The 19,463-nt window shown below is 49.7% G+C and overlaps 1 protein-coding gene across 3 annotated transcripts in view; it reads right to left on the bottom strand.

Moving 5' to 3' along the window:
• The window catches only part of COL22A1 (collagen type XXII alpha 1 chain), a 260,760-nt gene that overhangs the window by 59,533 nt on the left and 181,764 nt on the right, over positions 1-19,463 (bottom strand). For all 3 annotated transcript variants that reach the window (XM_086695892.1, XM_086695894.1, XM_086695893.1), the window contains exons 41-44: positions 10,254-10,289; positions 8,774-8,827; positions 7,596-7,640; positions 3,379-3,426 (exon numbers count right to left, since the gene is read on the bottom strand). In XM_086695892.1, coding sequence (XP_086552018.1) covers positions 3,379-3,426; positions 7,596-7,640; positions 8,774-8,827; positions 10,254-10,289 — 183 coding nt within the window. The remainder of the gene's footprint in view (positions 1-3,378; positions 3,427-7,595; positions 7,641-8,773; positions 8,828-10,253; positions 10,290-19,463) is intronic.

Here is a 19,463-nt window from a genome sequence, read left to right as displayed (position 1 = left end):
CACTGAGCTGTGGCTGGAGGCACTGGTGGACACAGTGGTGATCCGGAACCATTCTTTGTGGTGGGATCCACACCATGAAGGGGTTATCTATATCTACCTAATATAAAATCTCCCCGCCTCCCTATTTCTTTCCAATTTCTGGAGGGCTCGCAGCCTGGGTCTGTCTTCGTCACAGATTCTGTGTAGGATGGCTCATTGAAGATGAGTTGTAGCAGGTCCCCAGACCTAACAGTGTGGGGGCTGGACTTACCACACTGACCCAGTCCAGGAATCCAGGGAACACAGTGAGAGCAGCCCCCCAACCTGCAGTCGCATCGATGCTCACTCTGGCCCCTGGGACCCCCGGTTTTTCCCGGCCCTGGGCTACCCCAAATGCCTTGAGACTAAATAGGGTTCTGTTTGCAAGAGACCACACGAAGCCTCTGCCCACCTGGGATCCTGGCTTCACCCCTCTGAGTCTCAGCCTCCTAATCTGTGAACAGAGGACCTCAAAGTCCGGTGAGAAATAAACAAGATAATGCATGAAAAATGCCTGACGCCATGCCTGGCACATGGTGACAGCACAACGAATCTAGCTGCTAATGTACCCCTGCGATTTCTGTTAGTCTTTCCTTCCCTGAATCTGCTGTCTTGCCTCATCTGCCGATAAGATGCTCTTGGTCATCAATACTGGCTGCCAACTTCTCTACTTAACCGAGCTATTCAGGCAACTCACTCAATGCCTTTGAGTCCATTCCCTTATCGTAGGGTCATCCTCCTTCCTTAGGGGATTGTTACAAAATCTAAATGAAATAACGCAGGCAGAGCCCCAGTTGTGTTGCAGGGTTCTTTGTGTGGGGTCTATAAATGCTGATTCCCTCTGGTCTCTACCCCCTTTCTTTTGTCTGGGATGTTTTCATCAAACCCAGCTCACTGGGTTGGTAGTCAGCAAGGTACAGTACAGCAGGTAAATGCACCAGAAAATGCCTACCAAAGGGAGGAATGCCACAGACTTTGCTTTGTGAAGAAAGCAGTTGTTGCTTTCCAGGAGTAGAGAGAACCTCCAGGTCATCTTACCCAACCTCTTGCCAGATACCTGAATCCTTGCTGCAATATCCCTGCCAAAGGGCCACCGTGCAGCCTACCCATCCAAGCTCCAGGTGACAGGCAGGAAACTCCCCACCTATCTGTACTTTATCAGGTAGCTGTCACAAGCTCTGGCCCATGCAAGATGAAGTCAGATGACAGGGGCGTTAAACACGGGGGCCTGCAGCTGGCCACACGAGGTTTGGGTCTCAGCACTGCCATCATCCAGCTCTGTGACCTTGAACAAGTAAGGGCCTTCCCCAGCTGGGCTCAACCTCCTCCTTGGTAAAATGCAGACGTAACAGCGCCCACCCACTGGGTTGTTTGTGAAGATCAGATGAAATAATATTTCTCCAAGGGAGCCATCTGATTGATGGAGATATCCTGAGGATGACCTTGCTGGGCACACATCCAATTGTGGAAGTTCATTTAACCAGGACTCTTAGGAGATGAACTTTCTACCCAGGCAGTTTTCCAACTATGAGAATGAAGTATGTGATGGTATAAATTCCTGGGGGCAGAGATAAATATTCTGCAATAAAAGGTGCCTTCTCAGCAAGGGAGGGACTTTCCACCAGCCACCTGGCCCAGACCAGCAGTCTTTAACCTGCTATAAAGTAGGGAACGATAATAGTACACTCTGCTGACCTGGGCAAACCCACTTGGCCCCAGGCTGTTGTCTACAGGGTTTCCAGGCAAAGTGCAGCTCCATGGCTCCAGGGAGCCTCAGGCACCACCCTGAGTGTGGGTGCCCACTTCCTTCCGGGGTGCCCAGCTGCTCTGAGGAACACAGCTGCACCCTGTAGCAAGTAAGGAACACCAAGCTGACTAAATGTCATTTTCAATGCTGTAGCCATAAAGCATGAGGCTCCACATTACTGTTATCATTGGCAGAAAGGCTGAGACATCTTGAGGTAGAAATCCTTGCAGGGGAGGGATAGGGCTGATGCAAACCCAGCTCCTTCTAGAGCAGTGGAATTATGAGAAATGATTTAGGCTCATAAAACCCTGCGATAAACAAGGAATTGAATCAATAGGTAATGATTTCTTGTCATGTCCTTGACTGTGAAAAAAGCTTTCTCTTGTCAATTAAAATCAGGAAAGACTTTCTACTACTACTTTAAAAAAAAGAAAATAAAATGTATAACTTTCTATCAAGGCATCTCAATGTGTACAGAGATTACAAATCTCAGGCTTCTGGAAAGGTCTTCTTTTCCCTTTTGTTTTCCTCCCTTGCTCTCAGACATGAACTCTTGTTTGTTTGTTTGTTTGTTTGTTTGTTTTGACATCACCCAAGTGTTTGGAATGCAGGAAGTGAGGAAGAGGCTGATCACAAAATGCCAAGCTACACCCTAAATTAAGACAAAGGCTTGACACAGAGCCAGGAAAAGTGTCCTCCCCACTCACTGCAGTGAGACTGTTCTTTCTGAAGCACAGACCTTACGCATCTGTCTTGCTCACAGCCTGTCCTGCCCTCCACCATTTAAGGCCCGAGGCCCTTGGTCAGGCACCTGGACACCTAGTGGTTTTGGCTCAATCTCAGCAGAGGGATGTCTAGCTTCTCAGGGCTCTCGGCACTCATGGACAAGATGGACAGGTTCGGAAAACCATCTAAGTCTGAACCCAGGTCTGGTCTCCTCCCGGCCAAGGGGCCCAGCAGTGGCCTTCACCTCCCTGCACCCATACCCTGGCCCTTGCATTGGCAGGATGCACACCCAAGCTGCCTGACTCTGCCTACGGCCCCCTGTTCAGAACACGAGAGACAGCCCTGTGTGGGGTTAGAGGTCAGTCTCTGAAATCAGCGAGGACTGGATTTTGCATTCCTAGAAAGACACTGACCTTCAGGGTCTCAGGCTCCTTACATGCCAACCTACAATGCAAATGGTACCAACCTCCTAGAGCAATTGTAGAAGAGAGAGATACACACCCAGCATTTAGCACAGCCCTGCACAGGAGAACTTTCTGTGAGGACAGAAATGCTGTGTATCTGTATCATTCCAATAAGACAGACTCTAGCCACATCTGGCCATCATGTGGTTGGAACGTGGCTAGTGGGACCAAGGACCCGAATTTTTAATTGCATTTAATTTTAGTTAACTTAAAGTTAAATTGACACCCATGGCTGGTGGCTGCCAGACGAGAAAGAGGATTTAGCGCATCGCTGGGCACACAGGGAGTTCTCAACAAATACTGCTGCTGGCCTCATTGACACTAACACACGGTTGTTCAAACAAAAACCCCCACAACTTATTGAGATCTCCAACTTCCCATCACCATTTTCAAAACGCATGCACATTTGCTTCATGCTTTTACCTTGACCAAGAGATTTATGTCCCCTGGAGACAGTAGAGAAGAAGGCCCCTGCCAAAGTAAAAAGAAGTCAATATGGACACACACAGGAACGTGCACACAGTGTATCCCATTCTAGCTCAGACAGTGTAAGGGCTTCAAAGTGCGCCCCATCACGCAGAACTCACCTGTGCCCTGCACACCATGCAAAAAGCCCTGCGTATGTCCCAAGCCAAGGTGGCACGGGAAGAAGTCACTTCTGAGGTCACCATACAGGCTGTCAGTCCTAACCAATTCTGACTGACATCAGCCTTTCTGGTCCCCTGTCCCCTTCTGCTGGCCCGTTCTCCTGGTGGCCTCTCCTCCCCGCCCCCCTCAAAACCTCATAGGTCCTATGGGTGCTGTGGAAGGCAAAGGGAGGCACTATCCTGGATTCCCCAGATGGGTAAGAGCCGTTGCCATCAGTCATTGACAACCTACTATGAATTTAAAGCCACTTTTCCAGCTCTCCCCAGTGAAATTGCATTCTAATCCTCACCCTTCATTATGGGTTGAAGGAGTGCTAATTCTGGGAAGGAGATCTCATTAGTCAGGGGTAATTACAGAGCCTCTGAAGGTATGTACGTAGAAGTCTGCAGGTCCCCAAATTTGCAGTCAAACCCACTGAGTTGGATGTGTTGTGTTAGGATTATGGCCAAGGTGGGGTGGAGGCTGGGTTCATACTGGGGTATAAGGAACACACAGCTGGAGGGAAAGCAATGCTTAAAAGGCAGACGCTGAAGCAAGAGAGAATTCTTAGGTAGAACTGGAGTAGAGGGACATGGTTATTTTGCAAACTTCTAACTTCTGCAACAGAGAAAGAGTGCCAGAGAATCCAGTCTCCAGGGGAAGGTATTAGATTTTCCTCTATAATATGGGAAGCCTGTGGCCACAAGTGAACATACACTGCTGAATTCTTTTGATTAAGTCTGTGTTCGAGTTTATGAATTATGAATTACCTCTAGCATCCTGGGGACGCTGACACCAATACCATTTTCCAGGCTACCAAACCCCTTTCCCTGACCCTCCAGGGCTCCTGCCGCACCCTGCGGCTAACCAAAGCCATGTGTCGGCACCACGTACGTTTGCCTAGGATGACCTTGGTAGTGACTGTGGATGGGTGTGGTCTCCCGGGCTCCTGGGTACAGGTGCTCTATCAACCCTCTGGACTGTGACCCAAGGTGGATACCCAGGACAAAGGCTGGCAGACTCCGATTTGGAGGTGCCCAGGCAGTGCCAGCCCCACAGGCAGAGCTCACTTTGAGTGTGGCTGCTACAACAGAAGCCGAGACCTCCCTCGTTCTGAGCGAGACCCTCTGCAGGAAGGCCTACCTCTGCAATATTGTTTATTGAAACTTTAATTTAAAAGCAGAAAGAGGTTTTATCCTGAAGCCTTACATTTTTCCCTGGGAAGTTAATACTGTTCAAATCGGGACATGTGCATGCTGCTGGCATCGCATGAGCTGTGATGTTTCCATGCAGTCATGAGGGCCCCCTGTGTAATCAGTCGGGCCACACCAGACCACACAGCCAGGCAGCACTCACAGAGAGACAGAACAGGGAGCAGATGTTCAGTCTAGGTGCAGCGTGGCCTCGGGGAAGAGTTTAATTAATGCCTTGTACCCTCTTCCATAAACCTCTTGGGGCAGGTCACATAAGAACAGACAGGAACGGGTCTGTGGGGTGCAGTGCCTTCCGAGGGTGGGCACAAGGTGCTTAGCCGTCTGCCAGGCTGGCCTCTGAGGAGTCACTCACACATGGATCATTCCAGGAGTGCCGGACAGGTAGGCAAACAGACAGTGGGAAGTGCTGAGGCCAGTCTGAGCCCTCCTCGCCTCCTCATGTATCGCTCCACCAGCTGCCGGGGACGCAGGCTGGAAATGCAGGACTGACCCATACAGGGGTGACACACAGTGGCCTCGTGTCAAGGTGGGACAGTGCCGTGGTGCCGTTCACAGATCCAGATCCCCATGGGGTCAGGCCAAGACTGCCTTTCCCCCGCCCTGTCCTGCCTCCCTCAATCCCCACGGGCTTCACCCTCAACCCATCTGCTGCCCAAGAGTCCCTGCTAGAGGCGCAGAGAGGGGCCCAACCCTGGACGGGGATGCCCAGCACAGGAGTCCTGTGGGTGCAGCGCCGGAGAAGTGCTCTGGGACCGTGCAGTAAAGGCTGAACTCAGCCAGCCAGGGGCGTCCAAACCCACTCACTCTGACCTTGCCAGTTCCTGACGGGTAACCTCGACGCCCTCACACCCCTCACCTGGTAGGGCCTGGGTGAGCTTCCCTTCTGGGCGACATGCCATGCTTTCCCCGAGCACCTGCTGCCCTCTCACATCCGTGTGACCCCAGGAAACTGCTGGGGAGTGAAGTGCTGTCCCCACATGCCCTCCAGGGGAGACACACGGGGAGCCCTGTGCTCCGTGCCTCTGCATCCTCCCGTGTGGCTGCCACCTGTGTCCTCCCTCCATAAGGAACAGTCATCGTCACCGTGAGTGGAGCTGCCTTCCTGAGTTCCAGGAGTCCTCCCGGTGAATCACTGAGCCTGAGGGGGCTTGGGGACCCCCTCTGACCAGCAATAGCAGAGACCCCAACAGCTACTGGGATGTATCTGGGATCATTTGTGGGCAGTGCATTCAGTGAATTTAATGGTGATGAGAAACAGACCTATTTCTTCTCCCTCCTCTCTCTATTCTCCCCTTCCGCCCTCCCTCTCTCCCTCTCCCTCTGCAGGTGACCAGCTATAAGACAGTCATGCTTCTGCACATTGCCAGCAGTCTGTGTGTTGGCTTAATTCTCTTTGCAGAGAGGTGTCAAGGGCTAGATTTGGCAGAGGTCATTTGAACCCCCGTTTAGTCTCCGGCCTGAACCTTACTCTCCCCTCGCGTCATCGGGGCCTTGCACGGGCTAATGACGTGGCTTCTGTGGGGCTGACTTCACTGCTGCAGAGCTGGCTTGGGCAGAGGAGGAGGGTGAGTGAGCGGCCCCCTCATCTCTCACATGACCTGTCACGTGTCGCACGGGTACGGCCTCCAGAACCCTTCTGAATAGACCAGGATCCCCATCCAGGTCTCCTCTGTGCCCAGCACCCCAGGAGAGGGTGTGAAGGTTGCTGGCACCCACAGTGGCCTCTGAGCCCTGGGTGCTTGTCTGAGTTCTCCAGGTCAGGCTCACAGGACACTCACGCTCTCAGGTCCAGCTTGAGCTGAAGCTTCTGGCACGTGAGCATCTTGGTTTCGGAACCAGACTTATGATCTCCCCCTCGTGACCTCACAATCCCCAGCCCTGATGCTACCCTCTCTTTCCTCCTGGGTAACGTCTTTCAGTGGATCAGTGGACCAGTTTCTCCCGCGTCTGCACCGCTGCCCGCCTGCCTGGATCGCTCATCTTCACCACTCCTTTCTTGCAGGGCCCCCTCTACCCCATCCAGTGGCTGGGTCACTTGGCCAAGCCTTTGGGCTTCTCTACCAACAGCAACATGGGGGATATGCATGATGCACGTGAGGGAGCCCACAGGAGCCTTGGGCTAGACCACCAAGGAGCCGACGTGTAGGACCAGTCATTTCCCGGCAAGCGGGAGCCATGGGCTAGACCACCAAGGAGCCAGCACATGGACCAGCCATTTCCCAGCAACCCCATGGCTACCACCATTCCCATCATATAAAAGGGGAACCGGATGGCGCTCACATACTGGACAGGGGCAGGAAATGGGCCAGTTAGGAATTTGCAAGGTACAGTGGGGTCCATTTGCCCGCCCCCAGATCCACTCTCTACCCTCTGTCCTACTCAACAACCTGAGGCTGCACCGTGGGGAATGTGTCATGGGGCTAAGTACCTGCTGGCCTTGGCTAAGGTGGACAAGGAGGAGAGCTACCTTCAGGAAAGTGGAGTTGGGGAGACCCTGCTCCCATGCTGGGCCCAGCTCTCTGGCAGTGGCTTTGAACCCACAACGACAGCTCCAATTTGGCAGCCCTTCCCCACCCTTGCGCTCTCACTTGGTGCTGAAAACTGGGGTCAGGGTCATGGCTATGTCGGCCTCCCACCGTGGCTTATCTCTGGGCTCCCCAGCATGTCAGATCAGCCCCCCGCCCATGGCTCTGTGAGAAGTCCCTCCTTCAGCCTCTCACACTATCTGAGTTGTGTTTTATTCTCACTGGAGCCCTGACTTGAGAGTCAATATTCATCCAGAACAGTGAGATGACATACTGGTTTTCCAGGAGGCCCTCTTTCTCCTGGATTTCCTGGTACACCCTAAGAGAAGAAAGAAATGAAACATTAACTGTGCTAAGCTCATCATCCAGAGCCACTCTGCTCATGCCCGCCCCCCCCCCCACCTCTGTATCCGCCAAGTGTAACAGGGTTGAAAAAATTCACCCAACCGTTAAGACTGGCACCAATAAAAAGGCATGGTTTGCAACCTCAACCAAGGACTCAACGCTTCCCAGAAAGTATTCAACTGTGGCAAATATTTAGAATATGCCAACCCTCCTATGACTCCTATCCAAAATGCAAAGCTGCAAATGGCTCCTGCACACATCCCACCATCCTTCTCCAAACACAGGTGAAAGGGCCAGCTTGGAGAGCAGGACTGGTTCTAATAGCACGTTGAGATTGGGGCAGGTAAATGAGAATATGTGGACAGGCTCTAGAGTGTAACTTCCTCCTCTGCAGTGGAACCAAGGAAGGGAAGGGGAGGGTGACTGATCATCCCTGCCCATAGTGAACTGAAAGTATAGATGGAGAGATGCATGTCTAAGAGTAAATGCTACCGCTTAATGGCGCCAGACATCTTTGTTTCATAGGAACTCATTGTTGCCAGCCTACCATCCGGTCAGCGGATGCAGTGAGCAACACCCATGTAGAAGACACATGGTCCCTATCTTCTTGGAGCTCAGATCAATCTGAGCAGAAGCCAGACAATGGATACTAAGAGATGACTATCGTCATCACGATGTCAGAAGTGATGCACCTTTAGCATCAGATAAGGGAGAAAGCCCTTGCAGGGATGGGTCAGGAACAAGTCCGTGGAGAACAAGTTCATGGTACCTGACTTGAGCAGATAGGACCAGGTAAGGAAATTGACAAAAAAAAAAAAAAAAAGGAGGCATTGTATGGGACACTGGGAGCTAATGAGGTTCTGAAAGCATAACACAAAAGCATAAGGAGTAAAACTAGACAATACAAAGTCATAGGTCACGATCAACCTAGGTCATAGATCAAAAATCTAAAAATGTTCCTGGGGAAGGGGCAGGGATTAGTGGAGAAGCACTATTCCTCCGGGGGTTCCCTGGTCAAGGGGAGGCTGGGAGACGGTGGAGGACGGTGGGCTTCCAGGGGGGTCCATAAGAACCCCAGCTGAGTGGGTACCATTTCTCATTACTTACGTCCTGGCCAGCTGGTCCCTGGGGGCCGGGGAATCCGGGTAAGCCTCGGGATCCCTGAGGAAAAAAGAAGGCAAGTCACTCGCCAACAGCTTAAGCAAAATTAGGTCCCCCATTCCTTGGCAATAGTTGGTTCCCATTGTACAAATGGCCTGTTACTATGAGGAATCTGATATAATGCATGTGCCAAGATTCCCTGCTCAGTGATTACTCATTTCCCCATTGCTGTGGAAGTGGGAGTGTCACACACACGCGCGTGCACACACACACACACACACACACACACACACACACACACACAGAATGCTCTGGAACACCTTCACCGTGAGCCCTCCTGCTCAGGCCCAGGAGGAAGGCCCCTTCCTTGAGTGGAAGGGTCACAGGGTCAGCTCCCGCGGTGAGCGCACCGGGGCTTACCCCTCTGCATCTGGTGGGCTGCTGGCCGGCTGTGCACAGTGTCCACTACGTAGAGGACATTTATTACTTTCTATTAGAAAATCATTCCCATTCTGTTGAAAATTTCTGGACAGTATCAGGAATTCTCACACATATTTTTCACTGTGGCTCTCCCTTCCTGTGGAAATCTTCCTTAAATAGAATCAGCTCTCTGTCCTGGCAGGTGCCGGAACTGTGCCACACGGCAGCTCAGGAGCAAACCCTGCCTCTCTGAGGACTTCCCAAAATGTCCCCTTCACATCGACCCCTCTGTAGGAGCCCCATCCGCCGTATCACCAACCCTATTGCTATGCTACATTAACTTGTTCTGAAATCGGATGGCTATCAATTAACTGCTCTGAGCCTCTGTTTTCTCATCTATAAAAAATGGGTATAAAAACGCCATTTCTCGGTTCAGAACTCACTGAGTGCACAGAATTTTCATGCAAAATATGTCATCATCGGTGCTAATATGCAGCTCCTCCCGCTCTGGGAGCAGTTTGTAGAAATTCACATTTTCCTGGTAAATGCATGCATATGCTTATCACCCATGGCGGCCACTCCTTAGAACAAATGTTTATGGAGAGCATTCCTGTGGCTTCACCGTATTTAGTCCATCAGAGCTCCGCAAAGGCCCATGGGTCTTTCATGCCCACTTTACGGATTAAGAGAGATTCCCCCCACCCCCCCCCAACTTGATCAGGATAATGTGGCTGGGGGTGGTGAAGCCAGGACTCAAAGGCAGTTCTGCTGGTAATTAGATAAAATTCGTCAAGCCATGCTGTCCTTCTGTGATGCAGAGACGCCAAAAAAGCAAAGCCAGTCTCATTCTGCCCAACTCTAGCACGCACACACCGGATTCGATGACCACCCATCCCCTTCCTAATCTACCACTCCAGAGACTGGCGGTTATTTTCTAGAGATTGGAACTGTTTGATATTAGGGATTTGCAGAAGCCACTTTCATTTAGCTGCCCCAATATAAAATTGCTTTAATTAGAAAAGAATTTCTCCATGAAGCCCAGCCCTTCATTTCACTCATACTGTACCGGGGGCCCTTTGTCTCCTGGTGGTCCAGAGGGTCCCTACGAAACAAACAAACAAAACAAGTAAGTAAAGTCAGAAGGAAATACCGTAAACCTACCGTAGCTATGATTTCCAAGCCAGGTCTTCACTGTCCTCGAAGGAGTAGCTAACTGCCCCCTGGTGTTAAGCCACAGTCACACCTGCTCACAACACCCGGAAATGCCACCCATGGAGATCGTCCTGGAACTTTCTCCATTTGCCCTTGAACAGGTACCACCTTATCCTGGCACCCACTTGGTTCCTGACACTGAGCTTATCTCTAGTTTGGACCTCTGGTGCAGGGTGGGAGCCAGCATCCCAGGATCCTCGTGCTGTGCTTTCGTCTTGCTTGGGACATGCTGGGGGCACACGCAGGGCCAGACTCCCCAGCATGGCCTGTTTTGGCTGATGCTGCTGTGGTGGCCCCCACCTCCTAACAGGGGATGTTCCCCACCCCGGTCCGCCCTGCTATGAGTGCATCCAGCTTAGGATTTGGCTTCTGGATATTGCATCTAAGATATGGCCACTGATTAAGGCATTAGTGTGTGGTTTCAGGTCCTCCCGTGAGCAGAACCCTCCCTTGCCCTGAATCTTCCCTATGCTATGCTTCTGCGTGGAAGAGTGTGCCCTGCTTTTCTACCTGGACACATTCTTGTCACACTTTGGTTCTCAGTTGAGATGTCACCACCTTGGAAAGCCTTCCCCGGCTCCTCATGGGATGCTCATTAGAGATGTTCTCTAGCCCCTCCATGCACCCCATCCAGGATGCAAGGTTGGAGACCAGCCTCACTTCTCGGCAGCCTGTCCTCCCCGCTGAATGGCTGAGTGCTGCGTGGTCAGGTGGGTACTGAGCACCTTGCTTGGCATGGTCTCTCCAGCACTCAGCACAGTGCCCCGTGGCAGTTACGGCAAAGTACAGCAGAGCAAATGGGACTCCATCAAAATGAACATTTTAGAGTATGGGAACTTTGGAATCAGGTGTAATCACGCTCACTTTTCACTGATGATCAGAGTCAGGCCAGAGGAGACTGGGGCTTGCCGAAACCATACCGGGAGTCACTCGACAGAGGGGTTAACACACCTCCTGCCCAGTCTAGCGTACCCTGCGTCTCTGTGTGGCAGAGCCCAGGAGAACTTCCCAGATATTCCCAAGAGGAAGAAGGATTGCTCATAAATGCATAGGTTTCTGGCAATATGACAAGCCAGGTAACCTTAAAGTCTGCTTATTAAATATGTCCCAGATGGGGCGCCCAGTTGGCTCAGTCAGTTGAGCATCTGACTCTTGATTTCAGCTCAGGTCATGATCCCAGGTCATGGGATGAAGCTCAATGCTCAGAGTGGAGCCTGCTTGAGATTTTCCCTCTCTCTCTCTCGCTCTCTCTCTCTTTCTCTGTCCCTCTCCCTAGCTCATGTGAGCACGCTCTCTCTCTCTCTCTCAAACAAAAAGTCATTCCAGAACTACCTCATAAAACAGAGGTAGCATCCTCTTAAGTGCACTGAAGAAAGGATGGGGAGTCTCCAGAGGCCTACGGGCAAGCAGGTAAGTCAAGCAGATAAGACAAGAGACCTACTTCTATTGCGGGTCTATTTGCCTCTGAAGCCACTTTCCCTGCCTTACTTCTCATTGGTTCTGCCATGTGTCAGTCAATGTATACATGGGCCAACGCACACACATCTGAAGTCTACGCTCTTCCAAGTAGTTCTCTACTGAGACTGCACTCATTCCTCAAGGAAAGGACCCAGGGACAACTGATTACCAGCAAGGGGAACACTGCCAGGTCACTTCAGAGGCACCCCGGGTTCTAAATGAAACTCCATGACTGACCTCAAGCACTTAACTTGCTCATTACATTGAGCTCCAAATTTCTCTCTCATGTTACTTCATATAAAATCCACATGTGAAAGATGAATTCTGTTGTCAAAAAGGCGTTCATTTCAAATCTTAGCTTTATTGATTATTAGCTGTTTGGCCTTAAGCAAGTGACTTTGTCTCTGAGCTTTGGTCTCCCACGCAGAATGCAGAGCTAGATGGCCACCTTGCCTTGAGTGATCAGAAGTGAAAACAGATGCTCTAAGTAGAGAACTAAGCCATTCAGTGCATGGCCCACCCTCACAGCTCTTTTGTCAGTATACGTTCAAGAAATTTAATGAAAGTGTTGAGGAGGACGGTGTGTATAATAGCATTTTTACACGTGAAGCCTAAGCATGTTTTCAACAACCACAACCCTCTTTTCCAAGACTATGCCCTATGACATGCTTGCTCAACAGCCACTTTACCCCAACACACATATCTTGGCCTTTGGTACCATGTTCCACTAGAAGGAAACAGCTCCCTGGAGAAAAATGACTGATCCCGGATCTGGACAAGGAATGTACACAAACCTAGAGCACCTTGTCATTCCAAGAAGCAAGGACACAATCAGAGACTGCTAGGCTTTTGTCAAAGGTACTCAGGGTCAACGGGGATAAGCTCCTATTGGCATCGGCTAAGACAACCTGCGCATCAACAGGAAGAATAACCAAGATACATAAAAACGCATCAAATGTATTTGAATCCATGAGTTCAAAATTACTGATGAAAAACAAATGCACCTAATTAATCATCTTTGTGAGATGCTAGGGAATCAAGTCATTAGTTGAAAATAACTGAAGGGGAAGACTGGAACATTCCATATGTATTGTACCATATGAATTGTACCACTGAGTATGTAAATTATAATTGAGGGGCCTTTCCTCCATCTAGAAGTATTCTAGCAGATCCATAAAAAAGAGTTGGTAGAACAAGAAAGGCATCAATTTGCAACCCTTGATGTGCTCATTGATCTAAGCATCGGATATCAAAGAGTGTGAACATCACCACGAGAGAGACCACCAGACATCATGTGCTTCCTGATGGAAGAACACACTCCCTGTGAAGTCTTGCCAAAAACATCAAGCCTGAATCTGATCAAGGCTCTAGGCCCAATTACTGATGTATAGAAAATGCAGGCACAGGGCAATGTGTTAAACTAGTAAATTAGCAAATTCCAGACTGTGGGAAGCTGTATCAGACCAAAAAGTAAATCTTGTTTCATCAATAAATAAACTGCAAAAGGAAAGAAAAAATAATGGAGGGAAATCTACATATTTATAAAAGAAATTAAAAAAAAAATCAGCCAATTACTGTCTCTATTTGGGTCTTGATTCGAACAAAAGAGAACTACGGAAGCATGGCATTCATGGAAGAAATATGAACTTGGCCATTGACTGGATATTTGATGATGTTATGAAATTGCTTTGGGGAGTGTAATAATGAAACTGTGGTTGCATTTAAAAAGTCATTGTCTTTTAGAAACATACCAAAATTATTTACAGATAAAATGAGACACATCTGGGATTTGCTTCAAAATAATAGAGGGCAGTTGAGGATGAATAGGAAGCAGTGTCCTTGGACAGGGATCCTGGTTGTTAGAGCTAAGTGTGGCTGTGTGAGGCTCATTTGGCTATTCTCCCAAAATATTCTTTTGGTGTATCTGAATTTCTCCTTGATAAATATAAGTATACATATAGTGTATATGTATGTATGCATATGTATACTATATACTATGGGGTCTATATGTATTATACTATATGCATATTATATACACTGTATATTATATACACCACATAATTATAAAGTATATATACTCAATAAGTGTAAGTATAGAGTGTATGCATGCATGTATATACACTATCTGTATAGTACACACTATGTACTGTATGTATATTATATTATATGCATATTATATACACTATATATATGTATACTATATACTAAATGTATATGATACTACATGTATATCATATACATTATATATCATACATACTACATAAATACAAAATATATATGCTTGATAAATATAAGTATATACAGTGTGTATGTATGTGTGTGCATATACTATAAATATACTATATACACTATATATACACACATACACTATATATGTAGTATGCACACATAGTATACACACATGCATACACATGCACCACAATGCTTCTGTTATTTGCTGATAATTGCAGACAGTGAAAACTCACAAAACCGAAAGCCCCGAGAGGCTCTAGATACGCTAAACACTTTTCCTCTGCTATGCTGCTATGCTGACATCACTGTTTCCCTCCTTTGAAGGTTGGTCACCTCTCACCCCTTCTCCCCACTGATAACCTAACACCAAGGTGCAATTTTCTGCTCCATGGTCTTTTATCTGAACGCTAACGTGTGCCAGGCTCTGTGGTGGTCACGGAGGATGCCTACACTCAGTGCTCAAGTAAGGAAACCCACCCTTCTAATAACCAATGGGGACTCAATGAGTCTGGGTTGAAAGATGCCAGAGCTGCTGATGCCTGCCTGAGAGACTTGGGGGAGGCTTTACCCAGAGGGTGCCAGGGGAGAGAGGTTGGGGGAAGAGGCCGGTGGGCTTCACAGGCAGGGAAGGGCAAGCACGACCCCGGCAGAAGAGAAGTCAAGCTTTGTGCAGGAAAGAACAGCTCCTTTCCTTGACATGGGAATGCCTGGTGGCTGCAGCCATACTTTCCCAGGGCAGCTGGGGTCTGCCTGGGTGAGAAGGGCCTGCAGTGCCCCTCAGGAGAGGCTTCCGAGTTACGGATGAGCTCAGATCCAGGCTCTGGGGTGGTGTGGGTACCCCAGCGGCTGGAGAAGGCCAGGCGGGGAGGCCAGGGTGGAAATCCAGGAGTGAGGTAGGCGGGAGGCCGAACGAGGCCAGAACAACAGCCTGGCCCACTGTAAAGGAATTGAGATCAGCCACAGAGATCGAAAGGAGAGCTCCCAACCAGAAGTGACCATGGAAACTTATTTTAAAACATTTTTTGGGGCACCTGGCTGGCTCAGTCAGTCAAGGGTCCCACTCTTGGTTTCGGCTCAGGTCGTGATCTCACAGTTCATGAGTTCGAGCCCTGCATTGGGCTCTGTGCTGACAGTGCAGAGCCTGCTTGGGATTTTCTCTCTCCCTCCCTCTCTCTCTGCCCCTCCCCTGCTCATGCTCTTTCTCTCTCAAAATGGATTAGTAAACAAACAGAAAAATTAAAAAAAAATCTTTTTGTTTCATCAACCAAGACTTGAATCTAAACACCAAGAGTGGGATACTCAGTTCCTGGTCATATGCAGAGCTCTAGGGTATGAGGGTGTCTCGCCATCCACACCCTCCCCACCTCACCTTGTGCACAGAACAGGATGGGAGTGCGTGTTAGTGAGCAAAGACCTGCACATTCCCTGGGCATCAGCTTTGGGGTAACTACTGAGAAATGCCCATAGTGAAATGCCTGAGAAATGTCCCCCAGCAGGGCCAGATAAGTGGCCACGTGGCTGCACCAACTCCCTTTGAGGGAAACTGGCCAGCCTCCTTCTTGGGACGGCCTGACCTGAGTGGCTCTCTGGTTCTCCTACACAAAGGAACAGAACCAAACAGGCAGATAAGACACATGAACAAAACGCAACGCTTCTGTACAACCTGAAACCGACGTGACCTTGTGTGGCAACTGTACCTCCATAAAGAAAGGGGCAGAGAACAACCGCTAGCCTCCTGAGTCGTAGCTCAGAAGCCACGGTGCGCGGAGAAGACGCTGTCCCATGAAGACTTGCGAGCATGGACGTGTCACTATCGCTGCCCTGCCCGGAGCGCGGCAGGATGCTCGGGGCCCAACCCTAGCTCCACCAAGTCCCAGCTGTCACTTCAGGCAAGTGGTGTTACCTCTCTGTCTTCACTGGAACATGAAAAGGAGAACAGGACCCACAGGTCCTGGTTGCCCTGCTCACTGCTGCCCCCTGGAGGCCAACCAGCGGGCTCGCTGGGGTTACTGTTCTGCCACCTCTCAGGAGCTTTTATCTCTAGTCTTATTATACTATTTCCTAGATGATGGGGAGTTAAAAAAAACTGTTAGGACACTGACACATTTTATTGCACATCATCAGCTCCATGCTTCTTTCTTCCATCGGGCTGTCAGCCTAACAGCGAGCCAGTCCTGACTGACATGCGACTCTACCTACACCAAGGAGGGCGTCGGTACAAAAGACTGCAGACGGGAAGGAAAGGTCGGGGGAGGATTTTTATCACATCAGAAGGTCAAAGGCAGGGTGCCAGGTGTCATTACCAATGTTATGATGTAACCTCACGACACCCCTGCTGCCGCTACAGAAATTACAGGCACTTCACCCATGAAGAAACTGACAGAATCAGAAGGCGTGGGTCTCAGGGAACACGGTCGTCAGCGGGAATCTCGCCCTTGCAGACCTCGAGCTCCTGGGTTCAGTGAGGTTCAGTAGCACTGTGATCTGCCCTCAGGCCTAAGCTGGATCATTTTTAAGCGTTTAAAACCTCGCTAAAGGAAGATCAGAGGCAACCTGGAGATTAAAGGGTTTTTTTGTGAGTGTCTTGAATCTAGAAGCCAAACCCCCCACAGCTGCTTTGCCACCCATATCCCTGTCCAGTGAGGTGCACAGGCTGGCAGGGAAAGCCAGGGCTCCCTTCCAGCGGGGTCGGCACTGCTCCCGGATGCCAAAGGCCTCAGAGCATAATGCCAGGGAAGGGAGGACGTGAAGAATAACTTATAAGCTGATCCGTCCTTAATGGGAGCGCTTAATGGAAATGGATAATCCTGCTCATCCTGCTGAAACCACCGGGTGAGGTGACACAGGCGAAGAGAACTGCTTTGGGAGGATGTGGGAGGTGATGTGCATCCTGGCCCTGGCACAGGACGGGCTATGTGACATTGGCCAAGTCACTCCACCTCGTGAACCTCAGATTGTTAACCTGGAAAACAGTGATGTAGTCGAGCCATCAGCGCCCCTCTCCAAATGCCCCCTCCCCCTGGCACCTGGCAGCATCCCGGGCTTTCTGGAGCCACAGGACAACTCTTGAGCTGAGGACGGGGCAGGCTGAGAGCTCCTGGGAGTCAGCCCCGCAGGGAGCAGCCTCCACCCGCTGGCCAACAGGAGTGGACACACACATACACCCCCGCCTCCCCCCCCCCCCCCCCATTGGAGAACAACTCTGCAATGCACCAGGCCTCTCACCTCTCCCGGGCTGTCAGCAGAAGGAAGCCCTAGTCGTCCACAGCCCAAGCCTGCTCGTGAACACAGTCTCCCTCACTTCCCTTCCTTCCCCCATAGGCTACCCCCCAAGTAGTGATTTCTGGAGCATTTCCCAAATAAACTCCTTGCACTGAACCCTGTTCTCAGGAGAGGCTTCTGCAGAAGGCAGCTTTCACCCAGTGGTAGGGCACATTCACAGGACTGCAGGAGGCGGTGGGTACGCAGGCTTCTACACTGGGCACCAGGCCAGACACAGACCACTCGGCAAATGGCCCTGGTCCCGTAAAGAGGCAGCTGAGTCCCTGGTGAACCCACACCCCTGGCATCACCCCCTCCTTCACTTCCCCTGACTCTCAGCGCACCCCTGCATCCTCTGTGCAGATTCCCAGGTCATCAAGAGCCTAGGCAAGGGGCCAAAGACAGGATTTATGAAAATTCAGTAAGCTTTCGTCCGCCACGGAAGCTTGTAATAAGTTGAAGAGGAAAGACAATAAAGAGTTGATTTATAGCCCCTTGGCTGCAGCCAGCCAATTACTTTTCAGGTGGAATCACTTAGGCATGAACATATTTCATGGCTTACTTTAGCTGGCTCTGAAGCGGGAGGTGGGGTGGACGATGTCCCCCTCTACCAACTGGCGTTCTGATTAAGGGCCTGACACGGTGAGCCTGTAGGGAACAGACCGGGATCTACAGAGACCTGCTACGTGACAGAGAGCCCTACATTCACCTTACAGCTTCCCTTACAAAAAGTTTTCTATTCTAGGGTTAATTCCTACATGAGGCAGAATCCTCACTCCAGATCAGGCCCCAGGAGAAGGAGGGTTTCAGAAATAACAACGCTTGAACCCTGTTCCTTCCAGCTACCAAAAAACTGAAAAAAAAAAAAAAATAGCCAAAGACAAAAGATACGGTTGATGTAATGAAGCAGGAGGATTTGTTCTGAGAATTTCTTTGGAAGAAAGACAGACTAAAACTGGACATTCCCAAGGGGATTCCATATGCCTGCTCCATGGTTTCAGGCACTTTTAAGGAGACAGGAGCCCCGCACCCCATGTGAGATGGAAGGGCTGTGGTCATTTCTGGTGGTGAGCAAATGAGGCAAGCTGGAGGGGGGGGGTTCCCCTGGAGAATTTCAGGGACAGAGTGAGGGACCCAAGACCAACGGTGGTATGTAAGAGGACCACAGATGGAAGAAAAGGGAATTTCTGTTTTATAAGTGATACTGTGGGTAAGAAACTGGATTTCCTCTCAAATTATTTGAGAGACAAAAAGTAGGGTTCCTTTAATGGGTTTTTATTGAGGTCGGTAGTTCTTGCATGCAAAACCAAGCAGAGACTGGGGTCATGTGCTGCTCTGGTTTATATCCAGAATAGGGGTGGAGTTAGAGTGGGTTAAATAGCGGTAACAACAATGCATGAATAGTTTGGATATGATGAGACTTAGTAGTAGCATTTGAAAAGGACTGGGTATGCGAGCTTCTTTTCAATAATAGTAAGACAGGTGCTACAGACTGAATGTTTATGTCTTCCCCAAATTCTTACATGGAAACCAAAGTTCCTTCATGATGGTATCTGGAAATGGGCCTTCGAGAGGTGACTAGGTAATGAGAGCAGAGGCTTCATGACTGGAATTAGTGTCCTTAGAAAAGAGAACCTGGAGAGAGGTCCCTCATTCCTCCACCCTTTGAGGACACAGAGAAAAGACAGCCATCTATGAATCAGGAAAAGGACCATCAGACGATGAATCTGCTCACACCCTGATCTTGGACATCCAGACTCCAGAACTGTGGCGAATAAGTGCCTATTGCTTATAAGCCACACAGTCTATGATTATTTTTGTTAAAGCAGCCCAAGAGGGCCGAGCAACATGGCTCTCAAGAAAAAAGTCAATACAATGTTAAGGTGCGTCATTAACGTGCTGTGCATCTTGGTAGCAAAGAAGGGACTACACAGAAGACAAATCATCAGGATTGGAAACTGGCCTTAAATTCTGAAGGCTACAATGCAGTACAAGGGGGTAGGAGGTGTGATCTTTCTGACACCAAAGGGAAGAATCAGAGGCCAGGGGTAGAAGACACAGAAGACCAAATTCCTACTCTCAATGGGAAAAAAAATTCTAATAAATGTCGATT

This window comes from Puma concolor, chromosome F2 (genome assembly GCF_028749965.1).
Source record: "Puma concolor isolate L17-30 chromosome F2, mPumCon1.1.hap2, whole genome shotgun sequence".
NCBI lineage: Eukaryota > Metazoa > Chordata > Mammalia > Carnivora > Felidae > Puma > Puma concolor.
Note: the sequence above shows the minus strand (reverse complement) of the source record. Positions and strands in the feature narration are given on the sequence as shown.